This window comes from Triturus cristatus, chromosome 2_1, assembly GCF_964204655.1.
Source record: "Triturus cristatus chromosome 2_1, aTriCri1.1, whole genome shotgun sequence".
NCBI classification, from domain to species: Eukaryota; Metazoa; Chordata; class Amphibia; order Caudata; family Salamandridae; genus Triturus; species Triturus cristatus.
This window is the reverse complement of record NC_140581.1, coordinates 444,356,083-444,374,264: the sequence shown is the minus strand read 5'-3', so window position 1 is coordinate 444,374,264 and position 18,182 is coordinate 444,356,083. Positions and strand designations below refer to the sequence as shown.

At 44.8% G+C, this 18,182-nt stretch overlaps 1 protein-coding gene across 2 annotated transcripts in view; it reads left to right on the top strand.

Moving 5' to 3' along the window:
- JMY (junction mediating and regulatory protein, p53 cofactor) overlaps positions 1-18,182 on the top strand; it is a 748,581-nt gene that overhangs the window by 330,488 nt on the left and 399,911 nt on the right. For both annotated transcript variants that reach the window (XM_085632252.1, XM_085632253.1), the window contains exon 7: positions 11,943-12,029. In XM_085632252.1, coding sequence (XP_085488378.1) covers positions 11,943-12,029 — 87 coding nt within the window. The remainder of the gene's footprint in view (positions 1-11,942; positions 12,030-18,182) is intronic.

Sequence of the window (18,182 nt, the reverse complement as noted above, 5' to 3'; positions counted from 1 at the left end):
GTCGAACAGAACAAGGTCATCAGGGCAGGGGTGGCACTCAGCCAAATGGGGTCCAGCCCTAGGTCAACGAGGAGCGACTGGGAGGAGGACAGATCAGAGTATTCTCCAATACAGAATGCGTCAGAGGACTCTGAAACGGAGATCAAAGACACAAGGGATGAGGAGCTGGGTGGGGGGGACCAATAGTTCTCAATTGAGGTGAGGCCTGGACTGAGGAGTTTCCGAGGCTGGGCGACAGCCACTACACCCACATAATCAACATAGTTAGAAGAGTTTGGATGGGAGGGGGGTTACTTCCACCTGTCCTGGGGAAGGGGAGTTGGGTAGTTCAGTTGTTTTGGGAATGTTTAATAGGGACCAGGCGTGTCTGGGGAAACTGTTATCAGTGCTCGGACAATGTTTAGGTCTCGCCTAGCGCATCGCGCATGCGCTGCTTTTGGAAAGGGCCTCTTGTAATCACTGCAGACATTCACAAAGCTTTCTGAAAGCTTGTGCGTCTGCTTGTCAAATTCTATTGGTCTTTGCGTGTGGCTTTCAAAAATTGAAAGCCCGCAATTGGCCAATTGGCAATTGCATGTCCCGCCTTCTCTCTAAAAGTTAACTCCCCTGGCCTAGGAAGCTTGGGAGCGAGCAGCAGCGCGGCCGGGTGCCAGGTGCATTCCTGACACTGCTTGTCTAATTAGAGCGGTCGCTTTAACTTTCGCGCCGCATTTATTTCTTTTTTTGGCTGTTCTTCAGGTATTTTTGAAGCAATATCAAGTCATGAAGTGCGAGGCGTACAGACTCCCGCGCGCGCAGGAGAGGTGTTGCAGTTCTTGTCATCATTCCAAAGCTGTCCCCACATGCGATCATGCAGCTATGACTGTGTGTGGTGGAAAGCCAATATTTACTGGCGCGCTTCCGACAGTTCATTTAGTCAAAGCCTCTACTTACCCGGGGGAACAGAACATTCTTCATTTGAGGAAAGTAAACACTCTAACACGGAGCTTTGCTCTGCTTCGGAAGCATGAACCGGGGTCCCACGTTGCAAAAATTAAACTCTGAAATACGCAGAATTACTGTGAAATACACTTTGACAGGAAGGTGCTAATCTTCACGTAAGTGTTTCTAAGGCACAGGCCTTTCCAGAAGATATCGCAACGCTTTTCCAGTTCTTGAGAAGAAATAGCATTTTGCTTGCTGGCATGGTCCTCATACACTGGTAAAAAGGCAACTTTTTTCCCTCTTTTCTCTCCCTTGCTGTGGGCCAAAGTATGATGAGGGAAAATAACAAATGAACACTGGCTGGGAGTAGGAAAGAGAACATTGCAAAAGGGAGTCCTTCCAAAATGCAGATAAAACACACAAACCCCTGACTTTCACACAAATATTCACAAACACTTTGTAGGTAGTAGGCAGGAGTAGGTGGCCTTTGAGGGCGGGAGATGGAAGGGGACCCCCTTATATTTAATAGGGTTAAGCGGGCGAACTTCACAAGAAAACAAGTTTTGTTCGTACTTTTTTGAAAATTGGAGTACTCCTGCAAGGTTTGACTGTCATTTATTTCCGAGAGTAATCCTGGAATTCTTTGTGAGGTACACAAAAATCGTAAACGTACTCGTATCATAAATATACAAGAAGAGACTTTTCTCTCTTCTAGTCTGGGTTTTGTCATTGTAGTAAGCTATCTCTCTTTCTACTAGTGTTTTCAACCGTTCTTTCCCTCCCTGTCTCAGGCTTGGTTCATTTAATTGAATTAAGGATTTTTGGTATTACAAAAGCGCTTCAGAAGTCAAAGCCTTTCCAATAATAAACAGATTGAGTCAATTCATTTCACTTCCAAAACAATACAAATAATTTCAAATCAGATGATTACACGCCACGAGTACCGAGGGCGATTGTTCTTGTTTAGTTACAATATTATGTGTATTCTGGGAGTTTGAGTTCTGGTTCGCTTCACTTAATCTAATTGAAGTAACACCTCTGAAAAAATTATTTTACATTGAAAGTCCAGTACAGGAAATTGCGTCACTGCTGGCGCAGAGTCATCTGGTGCCGCTATTCACAACAAATCTAAATTAAGCAAGTTAAATCAGAGATACCTCAGTTATTAAATGCCTATGTATTAAATCGCCAAATTAGCATGATTGATAGAGATGCAGAATTACGTTTATACCGCTGTTTTTCCAGCCTGTTCTTGCACACATGTGTCCCCACTCGATCCCCGAATGTGTACAGAAGTCGTAACAGGTTCGCCCCTCAGGCCCAGGCCTTGTGTCTTCCCGGAAACCCCAGTGATGAAGTGAAATAAATCTCTGGTGGATGACGTGTGAGAGGCCCGCAATGCGGGGGAGTTCCCAGCAGGCTGCAGCCCACCCTACTGAGGAAGGCTTCAGGCTTGTGATTGATGTCTTGTGGTAGCCTGGAAAGTCATTAATTTTTATACGAGATTAATTGACTAGGAATAATAGTACAGGAGCTCCCCTTCCTTACCACCCACCAACAGCAGTACTTCGAGACTGTTTTACAGGCTGGGAAAGTGACGCAGGCGGGGCTGGAATGGAAAGCAGCCACCCCTGGGGCATTAGGGGGTGGGGCAGACAAAAGCAGCTGTTGTTGCCCTCAGTCCTTTCTCCGTTTCTCTTATGTTGCCTGATACACTACCTTACTTTTCTATATTAGGATGACGACATGCGTCAGGTTGGAATGGCTGGTAGGCACGCTTGGGCTGATGCTGGTTTAGAATGTTTGCACTGATAGGGCCATGTGCAGTGCTTGAAATGGAAAAATGGAAGTGCAGGTACTACCTCTTTGTTTCTGAGAAGTGCCGGTACTCTCCAATTAAAAGTATAGCATTTCTCTTGAGATGTGCCGGTACTCTCCCTCTCAAAATGAACAAGCATTGGCATAGCCAATAGGTCTCACCTGTGGGACCTTATAAGTGTTTAGTTATCCTTGGTGCATGGCTAAACACTTATAGGGTCCCAAAGGCGAGACCTATTGGCTATGCCAATGCTTGTTTTTCAATGGGACCCAACATAGACTACAAGTGTATCCCCTGGAATGTACGTGGGATGCACTCCATAATAAAGCGGCATAAAGTACACTCATTCCTGGTGCGCAGGGGGGTGCAAATTGCATTATTACAAGAGAAGCATAAATGCAAAAGAGGGGGCTGCTTTGAAACGCCGTTGGCGAGGACAATTATTTTATATGAATTACTCAGCGTTCGCCAGAGGAGTGTTGATCTGGGTGAGAGCAGGGACCTCTTTCCAATGCACCAGGGAGTTTGTAGACCCGGAGGTGAGATATGTGGTGGTAATGGGTAAGCTGGATGGGAGAGATATATAGATCGGAAGCATATACGCCCGAATATAGAACAAGCTTTATTCATGGCAGACCTCTCTAGGACATTGGCACATGCACTGACTGGGGCGACACTCCTGGGAGGAGACTACAATAGTGTTGAAGATGTAGAGCTTGATCAATTTCACCCCCTCCCCACCCCTCCATGACGCAACTGCTCACAGGGCTACAAAGGCAAGAAGAGACTAGCAACAGCAGAGGGGATTGATAGATTCTTGGAGGGCTCAACAACCTGGGAAACAGGACTACTCATTCTTCTACCCTATGCATGAGTTACATGTCAGACTAGATGCCATTTTGTGCACTCATTATGTACTTGGGTACGTGCAGACTAGTGAATACCTAGCATGCACGGTTTTGGACCACAATCCCTTGCTAGACTGCCTCCGGTGGTCCAGGGTCAGAACAAATATTCCCACATGGTGTCTTAAATCAGAGACCATAGAGGATCAGGTATATCAGGCTTGAGATCCATACAGCCATCGAACAATACTTTGTGGAAAACACAGGAACAGCCTCAAATTTCATGGTTGAGTGAGAGGCGTTTAAGGTGATGCTCAGGGGTCGATGTATAGCTGAAGCGGTAGGAGTGTGGAGAACTCTTCTAAGGGATACAGAGCAGAGGTTACGAAATATTGAACGTTACAGGCCTGGAAATGCAGAGGGAACTACTGGAGACAAGGGAGGAGATGGCGGGACACGCAGCGAGGCTGCGCTGTTTTGATTATAAGAACTATATGACAAGGGCTCATGCTGAGAGGGATAAACCTGGGGCCCTGTTGGCTTGGTCGGCCAATCCGGCCAAGAGGGGGATCAGTATTTTTGGAGCTGAGGGATGACCAGGGGAGACATGATACCACCACCAGGATATTAATCAACACTTCTGTGACTATTATACTGAACTTTATAAAAGCAAAGCTTCCCCCACAGTTGCAGAACTTGATGAGTACATGGGAAGTGTTGAGTTGCCAACAATCAGCGAGGAGGAGGCAGAAGAACTAGGAAGGGAGATAGAGCTGAGAGAGGTCAAAAGCGCTGTTAAGTCCATGGCCAAGAAGAAGACTCCAGGGACTGACCCATAGAATTTTACGCTACGTGCATAGACCTGTTAGGCCCCCAACTGGTAGCACTATAGTCAAGCAAAACGTGAGGGGAAACTCCCGAAGACCACTGGGGAGGCACTGATAGTTCCTTTTTTAAAACCAGGTAAGCAGACGCAGAACAAGACAGCATAGAGACCATTGTCAATGCTTAACCTTAATTATAAGATCGTGAGCAGAATTTTGGCCACACGACTCCTGCCTCACATGACGAACCTCATACATTGGGACCAGGCTGGTTTCATACCGGCACGAAATACGGCGATAAATGTGCGTAGATTGGTATGAGTGTTGGGAACTGACTCCTACTGTAAAGAGGAGGCAGCTATTTTGACAATTGTATTGAAAAGGTGTTTGATAGTCTCGAATGGCCTTACTTACTCAGAGTGTAGCGAGCTTTCGGATTAGGACGGGAGTTTGAAGCATGGACATCCCTGTTATATAGAGACTCCACAGACCGGGTTTGGACATGAAACCCCCGTATCCCTCAAACCCCCCCCTCAACCCCCCCGTCGCTATCTGGTAGGATGTCCTTATTAAAGATGGTGACTCTCCCAAGGCTCCTTTACGTCTTCGGAGTTCTGCCAATATGGGTCCCAGTGGAGAGGTTCAAGCAGCTCTGAACAATGGTGATGCAATTTCTGTGGGGGGCAGGAAGGCGGAGAGTAGCTTTGACAACCTTACTGAGGCCCAAAGCAGAAGGGGGGCTGGTGGTGCCAGTCATTGAATACTATTATGTTACATCTCAATTGCAGTGGCTGACGAAATTGGTGGCAAGCCAGAGTTGGGGAACAGTGCAGCAGGGTGATGGATGCTCTGCCTGAGGGTCGGGAGCGGAATTAACCACTGCATCAATACTTGACATGTAATTTGCAACTACCTGATATTGAAGCTCTTGAGGACAATTAAGTAAATATGGATGCTAATACCGTAGCACTGAGTTATATATATGTCAAGAGTGTGATTAGGATTGTTTGCACAACCATACAAATGTCTGTAATGTACAAGTACGTGTTTCACAAATTCCCAATAAAGTTTGTTTGCAAAAAAAAGACACCTTCGAAGTCAGACTTGGAGTCCAGACCTTGGGAGCTGAAGTCAGGCTCAGTTCCAGCAGGCCTAATGACATCCTCGACTCTGGAAAAAAAATGGCGTCCAGGGCTGCGTCTTCTGTTGTTTCCGAGTATCCAGACCAATTCATTTTCCAGTGCCTTCAATGCAGCACATCCACATCCATCTTGAGACCAGACGGATTCTAGCCAGGCCCATTCCCAAGAGGAGACTGACTTTAGAGGAAGCCTTGAATCCACCCTCGGAGTTGGTGCCTAAAAAGCCTTGGCACCATGATAAAGGCACCTCCCCACCACCTCCTTTGCCTCGCTTACCTTCCTCGCCCTTATCCTCCATTGTCTTCTGCTCCAACTTCTCCATGCCGATCCTCCCCGCTGCTACCAGTGGACCCTTTGCCAACATCACCTCAGGGTTACCCTATTTCTGGGTTTGGAGGGTGATAGCCCAAGGTCTCTCTATCCATACGATACACCATATGACACCCCACAACAACCCATGAGATGATTACAATTTTGAACCCCTGGGTGACACTGACGCTTCCCTTTATCCGGCCAAGCCTTAATCACCAGACGACGCACCTCCATACCATGTGGTATTACAAAGGGCAGCCACATTCCACAAGGTGTAGATGCACAAGCAACCAGCAGATGAAGACTTCCTCATGGAGACACTCACCACCATCCCAGAGGTCCATGCAATACTTGCCCATGCTAAGGGGGATGCTAAAGCCAGCCTCTGACATCTTTAAGTAGCTGGTCAAGGTTCGAGTCATCATGCCTAGAGTTGACAAGCAATATAAACCTTCTCCTTCCGACCCACCCTACATCAGGGGTCAACTGTCACACGACACTCTAGTTGTGCACGTGGCCTGCCAATATGGCATTTCTCGGGTCACGGGGGATGCCTCACACCGTAAGAGTAAGAAGATGGACGCAGCAGGAAAACACATTGCTTCCTAGTCTGCTGCGCATTGACATATCGCCATCTCAGTGGGTTTACTCTCCCGGTACGATGAGGCCCACTGGGATGAGATGGAGGAGTTGCTGCAACACCTCCGGGACCAGTTTAAGAATAAGGGCCAGGAATTTGTAGCCGAGGGTAAGGTCATATCGACCACGAGCATTCAATGTGCCCTAGATGCAGCAGACACCGCTGCTTATGGAGTAAACACCAGTAATCTCCTCCATAGACTTGCTGGTTTTGTGTTTCCAGCTTTAAACCAGAGGTCCAGCAGCATCTGGTAAACTTGCCCTTCGATGGCGCATCTGTTCGGCCCACAAGTTGACCAGATGCTGGGAAAGATCAAAAAGAATACTGAGACGGCTAAAGCCATGGGTGCCCTACAGACCCCATCTGCTCGCGACTCCTTGCGCCACTCTCAGTATTGTGGAAGGGCTAAAACCCCCACCTCCAAGGCACTTCCACTTCCTTTCCCAGGCAACAGCAGCAGCAAACATCCTCTCTGGGTCCACCTCCCAAGAAGCGAGTCTCTTACCCATGACCATATAACACCTGTCGGGGGAAGACAACAAGGATTTCTGGCCCACTGGACAGAGATCACCTCGGACCAGTGGTTTTTTAACATCGCAGCAGAGGCGTACTGTCAAGAACTCACACAAACACCACCTAACACCCTCCCCCCTGAAGACACAAACTCTCCCCGGAACATCAGAGCCTGCTTCAAGAGACGTGCGCATTTCTCAGATAAGGGGCCATAGAGAACGTGCCACCACGACACCGCGGCAAAGGAGCATACTGCATATATTTCCCCATTTCCAAGAATAATGGGTCACTAAGGCCCATTCTTGACCTCAGGCCCTTAAACAAATACATCCTGTCAGAACGCTTCCACATGATGACACTCCAGGATGTCATTCATCTACTTCATTGACTTCATGACCACCCTTAACCTGAAAGACACCTATTTCCACATCCCCATCCACCCTGCAGATCAACTGTTTCACCGGTTTGTGGTAAGCATTAGCAGTTCAAAGTGCTGCCCTTCCAAGTGACCACAGCTACTAGAGTGTTTACAAAGTGTCTTGCAGTGGTAGCTGCTCACCTCAAAAGGTGCGGCTTTCCCTTCCTAAAGACGATTGACTGATCCAAAGTGCACTGGAACAGCAATGCCTAGTGCACCCTCAAGCCATCATACATCTCTTGCACAGACTAGGATTTACCATCAAATCTCATCTCCAGATACAGCCTTTCCTCGGGGCATTCTTGACTCTTGCTCAGGGAAAGAATACCCCAGCCCTGCAGGAGTCCCAGCATTCCATGTGGTGCTCCCTCTTTTTCAACCAGGTCATCAGGTAAGTCAGAAAGGTCATAAGCCTCTTCGGCATGATGGCCTCTTGCATTGCTATAGTCCCACATGCCAGATTACACTAGCACACGTTACAGGAGGCACCTCAATCTGCCTGAAGAATGCATGACCATCCTTAAAGAGGCCTGCATGTCTGCAACCCGGCTCTGGTATGCCTCTAAATTGAAAAGATTTGTATACTCGTGTCTTCCTACACATATTGACCCTCTTCAAACAGCAGTCCAGTACATTGTCTGTTATCTAGTCCATTTGCAGAAGTCAGGCTTTGCCTCTACTTCTATCAGGCTTCATCTGGTGGCTGTCACCGCTTACCTTCAAAACAGGACACACTTTCCTTTTTAGAATTCCGGTTATCAAAGCTTTTATGGAGGGAATCAAAAGGACTATCCCTGCAAGTGTCCTGCCAGCTCCTGTGTGAAGTCTCAATATTACCCTTACAAGACGTATGGGCCCAACTTTTGAGCTACTCCACTCATGTACTTTAATGTTCCTCTCGTGAAAGGTAGCTTTCATGGTAGCTATGACTTCTCTCAGGCTTGTCAGTGAGCTTCAGGCTTTTACTATGAAAAATCCTTTTTTCCAATTTCACTATGATAGGGTAGTCCTCAGGACAAGCCCCAAGTGCCTTCCTCACGTGGTCTCTAGTTTCCACCTCAATCAAACTACAGAACTTCCAGTGTTCTTCCCAAAGCCAGTAGCAGAAAACGCTCTTCACACCCTAGAACACAAAAGAGTGCTTATGTATTAAATTGACAGAACCCTTCTAGAAAACATAACAGCTTTTTGTCTCTTTCTCCAAACTACAGAAGGCCGTGCTCTCTCTAAGGCAGGTATAGCATGCTGGTTGGTCAAGTGTATACAGACCTGTTATATAAAAGCCTAAAGACCTTTTTCCTGTCCCTCGAAGACCCCACTCAACCATACAAATTGAGATTCTGTGGCTATCTTGCACAATATTCCCATAGTTGACATCTGTAAGGCAGCTACTTGGTCTGCTCCCCACACTTTTTCTAAACATTACTTTGTGAATTTTTAGTTCGCCAACAAGCTACAATTGGCCAGGCTGACTTGCATGCACTCTTTGCAGTCTTATGCAACATCCTCGAGCTAGCTACCTCTTTAAGGGAGCATTGCTTTACACTCTGTGCACAGCATGTTTACCTACAGCTATACATGTCACAAACTGAAAATGTAACTTACCCTGTAAGCATCTGTTTGTGGCATGCAGTGCTGTAGATTCACGTTCGCCCTCACTTCTCCCCAGAAACCTTTCAGTGTTGCAGACATTCTTTTATTATAGCTTTTACATTTACTATTCTTTTGCATGGTCATCTTTTCTTTAGCTCAGTGTTCCAACTACACCCTCACCCTTTGGGCAGAAAAAACAATCTTAATAATGGAACTGATGCCCATGAGCTGTCAAAGTAATAGGTGGAGTCACTATACCTTCTTGATTCAAAAGATTTCTTTGAAGATAAACCAACTTTCACATGTCTGAGCCCAAAACTAGATGGCAGGAGTATGCCCAGCATGTGAATCTGCAGTACTACATCACAGGGTAAATTACATTTTACATACACACACACACACACTCTTCATTGAAAAAAGTTATTGGGCACGTTATAGTAAGGTTATGTGCCAATTAAATTATATTGTTTTATACTATAACTCGTGCCCTAGTCGTGCAGTGTGTTGTATCAATGATGTAAAAGGATGTCATTTGGATGTTGCAGTGATGTTGTCAATGGTGCCGTAGAACATGCCATAAGTGATGTAATATGTGAGGTAATTAGCAGTGCATGGCAAGGGCGTTTCTGTGGCTTTGTTAATTTAAACAGTATGTTCTAATTGACATTTTCACCTAACTGTAACATCACTTTAGCCTTTGTTTTTTTCAGTGAATTCCTATGTTTTTTTTAGACATAAAGTATAATGTGCAGCCTGGATGTGGGAGAAGTGCCTGCCACCCCCCACCACTCCTGGGGGTACCCCTTTGAAACGCCTATAAAAAAATAAAGGTCAAAGTGACATTATGGTTAGATTTGGTTATAATTCCTAAGTCTAAATAATAAAAAAAAAACCTTAACATTCACTGTAACATTCACTGTAAAAACCAACAATTTTAGTGCATGTTTGGTTACGAATAAAAACAGAGAAAATACAAAAATTGGCATCTTATGGTTCGGACGACAGTTCATAACTCACATAACAACCATGCAAACCGTACCTCGCACACCAAATGCAGGTCTCAAGATCGCACCCTTGATGTGACTGATGAAATTAAAAATGTTAATAATCTTACAGATGAGATGACATACCACATTACCCTTAAAACAAGGAAAGAGAAGTGTTGTAACTTGTTGATATTGTGAGATCATCAGCATTTCATTTCGTATGCATATAATCCAGCCAAAATAAGTGTTCGTTAAGTGCTTTTTAGGACTGAGCTTCATAATCGTCAGAAACCACAGCATCATAAACAGGAAGAGCACTAAAAATGGTTGTTTTTGACACATATTTAATTGTTGCAATAAAACCAGTGGTGTTTTACCATTTTAACAAATGGCACAGATGTAGAAAGATATGTTTATATAAATGTTTACTGAGATTCAACATGTATACCTAAAAGTAGTAAATCAGCTAAGAGGCAAAGTGCTTGCCTTAGAGCATTATCCTAGATTTCAGGCCTTCAGAACAATCTTTTGAGCTCACTGAGACAGTGTGCCAGTGAACATGTTTGAGCACAATGGAACTGGCCTTCATAAGCATGGGAAAATACTTCATCTATTACATTAATTTAAAGGTAATGCAGAGAAAAGATACTGCTCTTAAACATTGGTGTATTAAGGCTTTTGAGGTTTATACATCGCCCTTGTTTAAACATTCAGGGAAAAATGCTGGGCCAAATTGTGGAAACATGTAATATGTAGCATTAGCATAAGCAACAGCAATTTTAGCTGTGGTATCCATTTCGTTTCCTTTGTAATTCTTTCATACTCTGCTGTTTGCCTTTTTTACTCTGCTTGTGTCATCTATTTTAGTTGACCTCCTGACATGGCTAAGCATTGTACGTGCTGGGGGTTTGTAGCTGCCAGTGCACCTGGTCTTAGATGTTATCTGCTGACTGTTTACTGCTGCCATAAGCATTCCTGCTCCCCCTCCCTATTTGCTGACCAAGTGGTTATCCAACTGCCCTTGTTTTCTGATAGCTATTTCTAAACTTGTTCTTTCCATTTCTGTCCACATGCTTACATTGCAGAAAAAGAGAATATAAGGACGATGGTCCGTGAGTTCAAGTGTACTACCTCCTGCAACACTTGAGAGTGTTGTTTGGACGTGGTCCCACTCATGAGTGATTAATAAACTTGTTTTTTTATTTCAACTCCCGTGCCAATCTCCTTTTGTTAGTCTTTGGAACCTGTGGACGAGAGGGTGACCCTGCACCAGTGTACCCCTAAAAAGGTACATTTCCACAAGTTATAGCATAAACCAGATATTTTATTAAGGATTTTTGACCACCAATTACAGATTATTATTGAATGATCATTTTTACAGATTGAAGCGTGATTCAAGAAATGTGTGCCCAAAAGAGAAATTTGCAATGATTAACTGATTTATTGAACCATGCCTAACTTTAGACCTATGTTAACATGTTATCAGTAATAGCTGGTGCAGAAGCATAAATCAAGTGTCTTAAGTTGTTAGATGAAAGCTTTCCATGAGTCTGATCTTCTTACCTTTGTAACACCATTTGGATTTCAATTATTTTCCTAGACATGGAAGATTCTCTATGGTTCATTGATGTTGCGTCATTTGCAAATAAAAAACCGTTTTATACAAATATGACTAGGCAAATTTCTGACAATGTATAATAACCCATCATCCAAGTATATTCCGTGGCAAACTACTGAGCAGTGGGCACTAACACCACAGTATGTGGTAAAACATGACTAAAGGGAGTGTCATAAGATACCCTGGAGGTGTGCAAATTGTTCATTTGATATTGTGCTCCATACTAAAAATGTTTGCTTTTGATATATGTACGTTTCCAATTGGCTCTTGTTTGTTAATGTCTTACTGTTTATTTTGTGTATCTGCAGGACATATGCATTGCAAAACACAGTGAAAAGACCAAGCAGCGTCTTCAGAGTGATGAGGGGTACAGAAAGCATCATTCTGTGCAGATAGTAAGTGAAAGTCTTCTAGTGAAAATAATCGTCAAACTAAATTGTTTGTAACATGTGTGGTTGTAGAAACACATGCTTAGCATACTTCTGCAATTTAGTGTTGGGCCTGAACGTGTACAGTTTTTTCTTCGAAGAAGTCTGTCAAGTCAGGAGATATGTTACAGCTGCACCTCTTGGTGTGCATTTCGCATGGTCATGGATTCTACTAGTTTGCTTTTTTCACCAACGGGTTTGGACATGCACCAAGTAACATCAAGTTAGATGTGTCCCGTTCAGCCTCTGCTCAATCCTACTGCATTGGATTAGATGAAGCAATGGACTTTGTCTCCCTGATGCCTTAACACCCTCAGCAGCATTGAAGACCATTGGCAATACCATATGGTATTGAGGGCATTGAGCCCCTCGGGGACAGGGACCCACCCCCAGGCCTTCTTCAGCAGAGAATGATGTGTGAGTGATGGAAAAGAAACTCTATCAGAATTGCGTGCACTGTCATTCAAAATATTTGTGGGTGGATCACCAGGAGATGTTTAACATGTGCCTTTCCCCTGACCATGACCATGCCTCCCCTCCCCGGTACCTCCCATTTAGATGCATGGGGACAGAAGGCAGCAGTTCTTACCACACTGGAGGATGAACTAGCAAAGTACCTCAGAGACCCCAGACATCTTTGTGGAAGAAGATACCCTTGACATTCAGGAACAGGAAGTTGCTGGCCCGTTGAGTCTCCTGGCCATGCAACCAACACCCTGGCCTGAAACAGTGTCCTTGAGCGACTCTGACCACAAAGAGATGAAGGACATTGACTTGTCACCGTAGATCGGCCCGCTCACCAAGACCATGCCCAGAGTTGTGATTATACCTTCGGGTCCTGAGGCCTATATCACTAAGCCTATACCACTAAGCCAGCTCACCAAACTCTTTGTAGCAGAACAGACCTCTACCCAAGGGTGTCGACCCCCATAAGCTGTCAAGTCCGCTCCACTCCGAGATGCTGAGCATCATTGGTTCCACCCTAAGCAAGCTCCGAAGGCTAGGTTCCATCTAAACCGGTGCACAACATCCTGTTGATACCGAAATCCGACTTGACACCAATTCTGACCTCATTGCTTCCGTCGAAGCCCACAGATGAGGAATGTCAAGGCGATGATCCTCAAGAGGTTCCGACAGGAACTGGACACCAGGCAGATGCACCTGTTTATCCACCTAGTTATATATAAATCATGACAAAACGGCTGCCTCTAGAACCTCTTTCTTGAAAGAAGAGACTGGCCTTCAAGCAGGAACAGTCTTCCAAGCCACCACCAAAGAAACACTAGGAAAAAGCCACGACTTCTATTCCTCAGCCTTAGAACCCACCGTTACCTCTACCACCATCCCCACCCCCACCATACCAATGCTATCCATCTACAGTGGTTCTGCCAGAGGGGGCTCCTCTTTGATATTCAAAGCCAGGCCGCCTCTATGCCCCATTTGACCCTCATAACCAGCCCTTAGGCCAAGTCCCCACTGATGTTAACAACAATGACTATAATGTTAATTCCCTAGGTGACCCTGGTATAGACCATTACCCAGTAAGGTCTTCACCCCCTGATGACACCTCAACCTATCATGAGGTGTTTGAAATGGCTGGAACTTTTCACAAAGTAGGCATGCAAGTCACCCAGGGTGAGGGCAGCTTCTTTGTGAATATGCTCTTCAAATTCTAGCGCACTGTCCACTTCCTGACCATTTTTAGGGACATGTTAAAATCTTCTACAAATAATTTTAAGGAGCCTGTCAAGGTGAGATTGGTGACCCCGAGGGCCGAAAAGACATTTGTACAGCATACATCAACGGGCAGACTCTACCTTATTCTCTGATGGTCCCCACTGGCCGCTAGCGCTCCTCTTCCAGTCAACCTTGCCCAAGCAGTTGTACTCTTACCAGAGTCAGCAGCAGTCCTTTCACTGGAAACCTGGCTTATGGTACAATGGAAGCTTCTACAGTGGTAATAGCACTGGTAGGGGAAAAGGTGCCTCCAGCAAAGGAGCTGCCACGTCCAAACAATAACTTGCCCCACCTCCCCAGCACACATCACTTGTAGGGGGGAGGATGCATAATTTTCTTTCTTGATAGGAAGAAATCAAACCGGATAAGTGGGCCCCAGTAACGGTTCATCATGACTATTGCCTTGAACTGCACACAACCTCTCCCAACATCCAACTCCTACACACTATCTCTCAAGAACGAACACTCCATCATTCCGAAAGAAGTGCTCGCTCTCCTACAGAATGCACTATAAAGGAGATGCCCCACAAAACCAAGGGAGCAGCATCTGTTCTCTCTCTCTACTTCCTTACCCCTAAGGACTGCTCTCTCATGCTCATCCTTGACCTGAGGTCCCTCAACTGCTGCATCCTGTCAATACATTTTGCCATGACAGCTCAGCAGATGGCATCACCCTCCCTCAACAGGGCGATTTCATGACAGCGCTTGATCTAAAAGATACCTTTTTCCACATACTCATCAACCTTTGCTTTGTGGTAAGTGCACGCACTACCAATTCAAAGTACTTCCTTTTGGGGTCACCACTGCTCCAAGGATGTTTACGAAGTGTATAGCCATGGTGGCTGTGCGTTTGTAAATGGAAGGCATTTACATCTTTCCTTACCTCAACAATTGGCTGATCAAGAGCAGCAGAAAACTAGTGTATAGCTCCACGGACTGCGGTTCACCATAAACTCCACCAAAGTTCCACGTATAGCCTCTACAGATCCAACCCTTCCTAGAGCCAGTAATAGACTCCATCTCAGGGAAAGCCTACCCCAGCCATTAGATAATCCCAGCCTATCAGCATCTGCTACTTCTTTTCCAGCATGGATGTCAGTTCACAATGCAGACTGTTACATTTTTCCCACACAATGTCCCGCCAAAAGCGCCTTGTGGTTGTGTTCCCAAGCGGAGGGTAACTGGAAAGATCTACTGTTGATACAAGCTAAGATGTTCTGTTCTCTTCAATGATGAAACAGCACCAACTTGTTGCAAGGCTGGCCTTTTGCAGACCTAGTACCGAAAGTGACCATCACCACAGTTGCCTCTTTCACAGGGTGGGGTTTATATCGCAACATTATGACTGACCAGGAAACGTGGCCCTTTCAACAACAGGGTCACTCATCAACTACTTGGAACTGCTTGCCATTCCCTTAGCCTTCCAAACCTTACAAGACATTGAGAACAAAGTAGTCCTCATTGAGGCAGATAACATGACACATACAGAAGTAGGATGGCTCACACTCCCATCATTTGTCCTAGTTAACCCAGAGGATTTGTCATTGGGCATTCCACTACAACATTCACCTTATGGCGGACTATCTCCTGGTGGCGGAGAACGACGATGCATCGTTTCCAATGCTGGAGCACCCTACATTTGGCCCTGTTCTCCATCTCAGGAAATCTGAATGCCCAATCTTTGCCTCCAGGTACCCACAGTCCATGGTCCAGTGCAGTATTGATAAATTGCTCAGTGATATTTACCTACTCTTTTCCAACTCTCTCAAAGCTTTCCTACATGGTGAGACAACTGAGGCAAACATCACTAATCCTCATTCTGGTAGCCCAAACTGGGGTAAGACACCCATGGTACTCCACTCCCCTGAAGATATCAGTCAGCCCTCACAAAAGTCTGCTGCTCAGACCAACCTTTCTCCCACGATGCAAGGTCAAGTCCATCCAAGAAAGCTCACCTTGCAGTTTGGTACCTGATGTCCTAGAATTCAGGTACCTTAGCTTTCCTCAGGAATATATGTCCATCTTAAAGCAAACCAGACTGGTCACAACAGGGGCTTGTTACATAGCAAAAGGGAAAAGGTTAATTTACCACTGTGTTTCTAAGAAGCTCATTCTTTTATAGCCTATGGTACAAGGTATTAGCAACCACTTTTTGCATTTACTAATAGCAGTACTTGTCTACACCCCCATCTGTTCACACTTAACTGCATTTGCAGCCTACATGCAGAATAGGGAACACTCATCCCTCTTCGGAACTTTTGCGATCAAGCCATTTATAGAGGGTCTCAAGAGAGTGATAGTCAATTCAATTAAATTCCATTCAATTCAACAAACTTTATTCGTCTTGATATACAACCATGAAAGTATACAATGTACATTATAATCACAAGATAGATTATATACAATTCATTTAACACGCACTTAAAAGAACATTCCCGTTGATAGGATCATAAATCCTGCTTTTGTTAACCGGGAAAAAAGACTTTGGTAAGCGTTTTAATAACCAATGCTATTCGTATGACTCCAGCCCTTCCCGGTTTCCGAGCAAAGAGTCATTGGAGTCATATTATGAAGTCAATATCTATGGGATATCGGGTTGTTCTGGATACTCATCAGTTAAATCCTCCAGGTGTGCCAAATATTTATTTCTTCCTATGGCCATTGTGATATAAGTTATAACAAACAGGCAGATCTTACTTTTTCCCAAAGAGTATAAATAATTAAAAGTATCCTGATAAAAACCATATTTACCTCTTTTAAAAAGGGGGGCAAAAAACTGTTTCCTAAGATCTTTATAGAAACTGCAAAATAAAATAAAGTACATTGTGCTCGGTCATGATTTACCATCACATGGACAGTTTGGAAGGTTTTTAGACCATGCCCTGTTTTTTGGGAAGGCAAACTGTACATGGAGTATGTCTAAACTCAATCTAGTACAATACATTTTTTTTGGCTGTTTATAACAATTTTCAGATAGTTAGGCTGGCCCTCACACATGTGGTGTGGTCGGTAACTAGCTAGCGTACGTTTTTTACTCTTTTAATTCTCTCTCCTTTTCTCTTTGTTCCATAAGTATAGTCCTGACCTATTTTTTAGAGTAGGTAAGAATTTTAACTGTATCTGTTACGGCTATGTCAGGGGCCAGTATTCTCAGGAAAGTATCTAGATGGGAAAGCCATTTTATTTCTTCCCAGGCATCTAGAGTGACAGTTGTGAAATTATTTTTTTTAACACAATTTCTATTAGCGTTCAATGGTATGTAAATACATTATGCATTCCGACAGTTTTTGTTCATAGTTTGTTGTTCAAATAGAGTGTACATCCATATCCGTGGCTGCATTCTTATGCATTTACTAATTGAGATCGCATGATACATCAACATTCAGTTAGGTGAACCAAGCATAGATATCCCATTATGCTTGGAACTGTACACCCAGATATATCAGTCCATTGTCCTTTATACTCCCCAAACATCCACCCTAATTAACCCACCCAACTAACTCCCAACAGTTAATTGTAAACTTAGCCGCTTCTTTTCCAAACATCCCCTTCCGGGGCAAGTGCCCCGTGGGCCAATCATACTAATAGTGAGCGAGAGAACTCTGGGGTGGCGGAAGTGGGGGGGGGGGGGTACAGGACAGGAATGGAGAGAAAAGCAAGGGGGGGACCCCTCTATGTCTAGGCTACAACCCACTCAAGAACCAGGCATTATTTATCTAGTCTGTCAGCAGATCCAGCGGCTCTACTGCTTCCCTGTCTGTTTATGCTTTAAACCGCTCTATTAGCTGAGCCCACTCAAGAGAAATCGGCCTCTTTGTCAGACCTCTATATTCTTCGCGTCGAAGCACTTCCCCTTCCGCCACCGTCCATCTGATGACCTCCTCCCTCCATTTGCCTTCCCATGGCACCGTGCAAGATTTCCAGTGCTGTTATTAATCGTTTGGCGAGCATCAGGGCGAATCCCGCAAATCAGCGTAGCAGTTTCGTCTTCTTCGGGAGCGGGAAAAGACCTAAGACCTAACAAACACGCCTCCATAATATCCCTAGGGGAGCTTTAAGTTAGCTGGGATAGACCTCGGGTAACCTCTGACCAAAACCTCCCCAATGTAGAGCACGACCATAACGTGTGTAAAATCAGCGGGTTGGTGGGAACATCTGGGGCATAATGCAGAGTTGTATCATCTTAAGTTTAAAATTACAGGACACCCGTCGGGATGTTATATCCTCTAATTCCTTTGTCAGGGCCACTTCCCATTTCTGCCGTAGAGAAAATAGCAGTATATTTAAGTGCTCTCTCAGTCCTTGGTACAGCCATCGAACAAGATGGCGCCCATGTCCCATTATGTCAAGGGACTGCAACAATTGAAATGTAGGGGGTTCTTT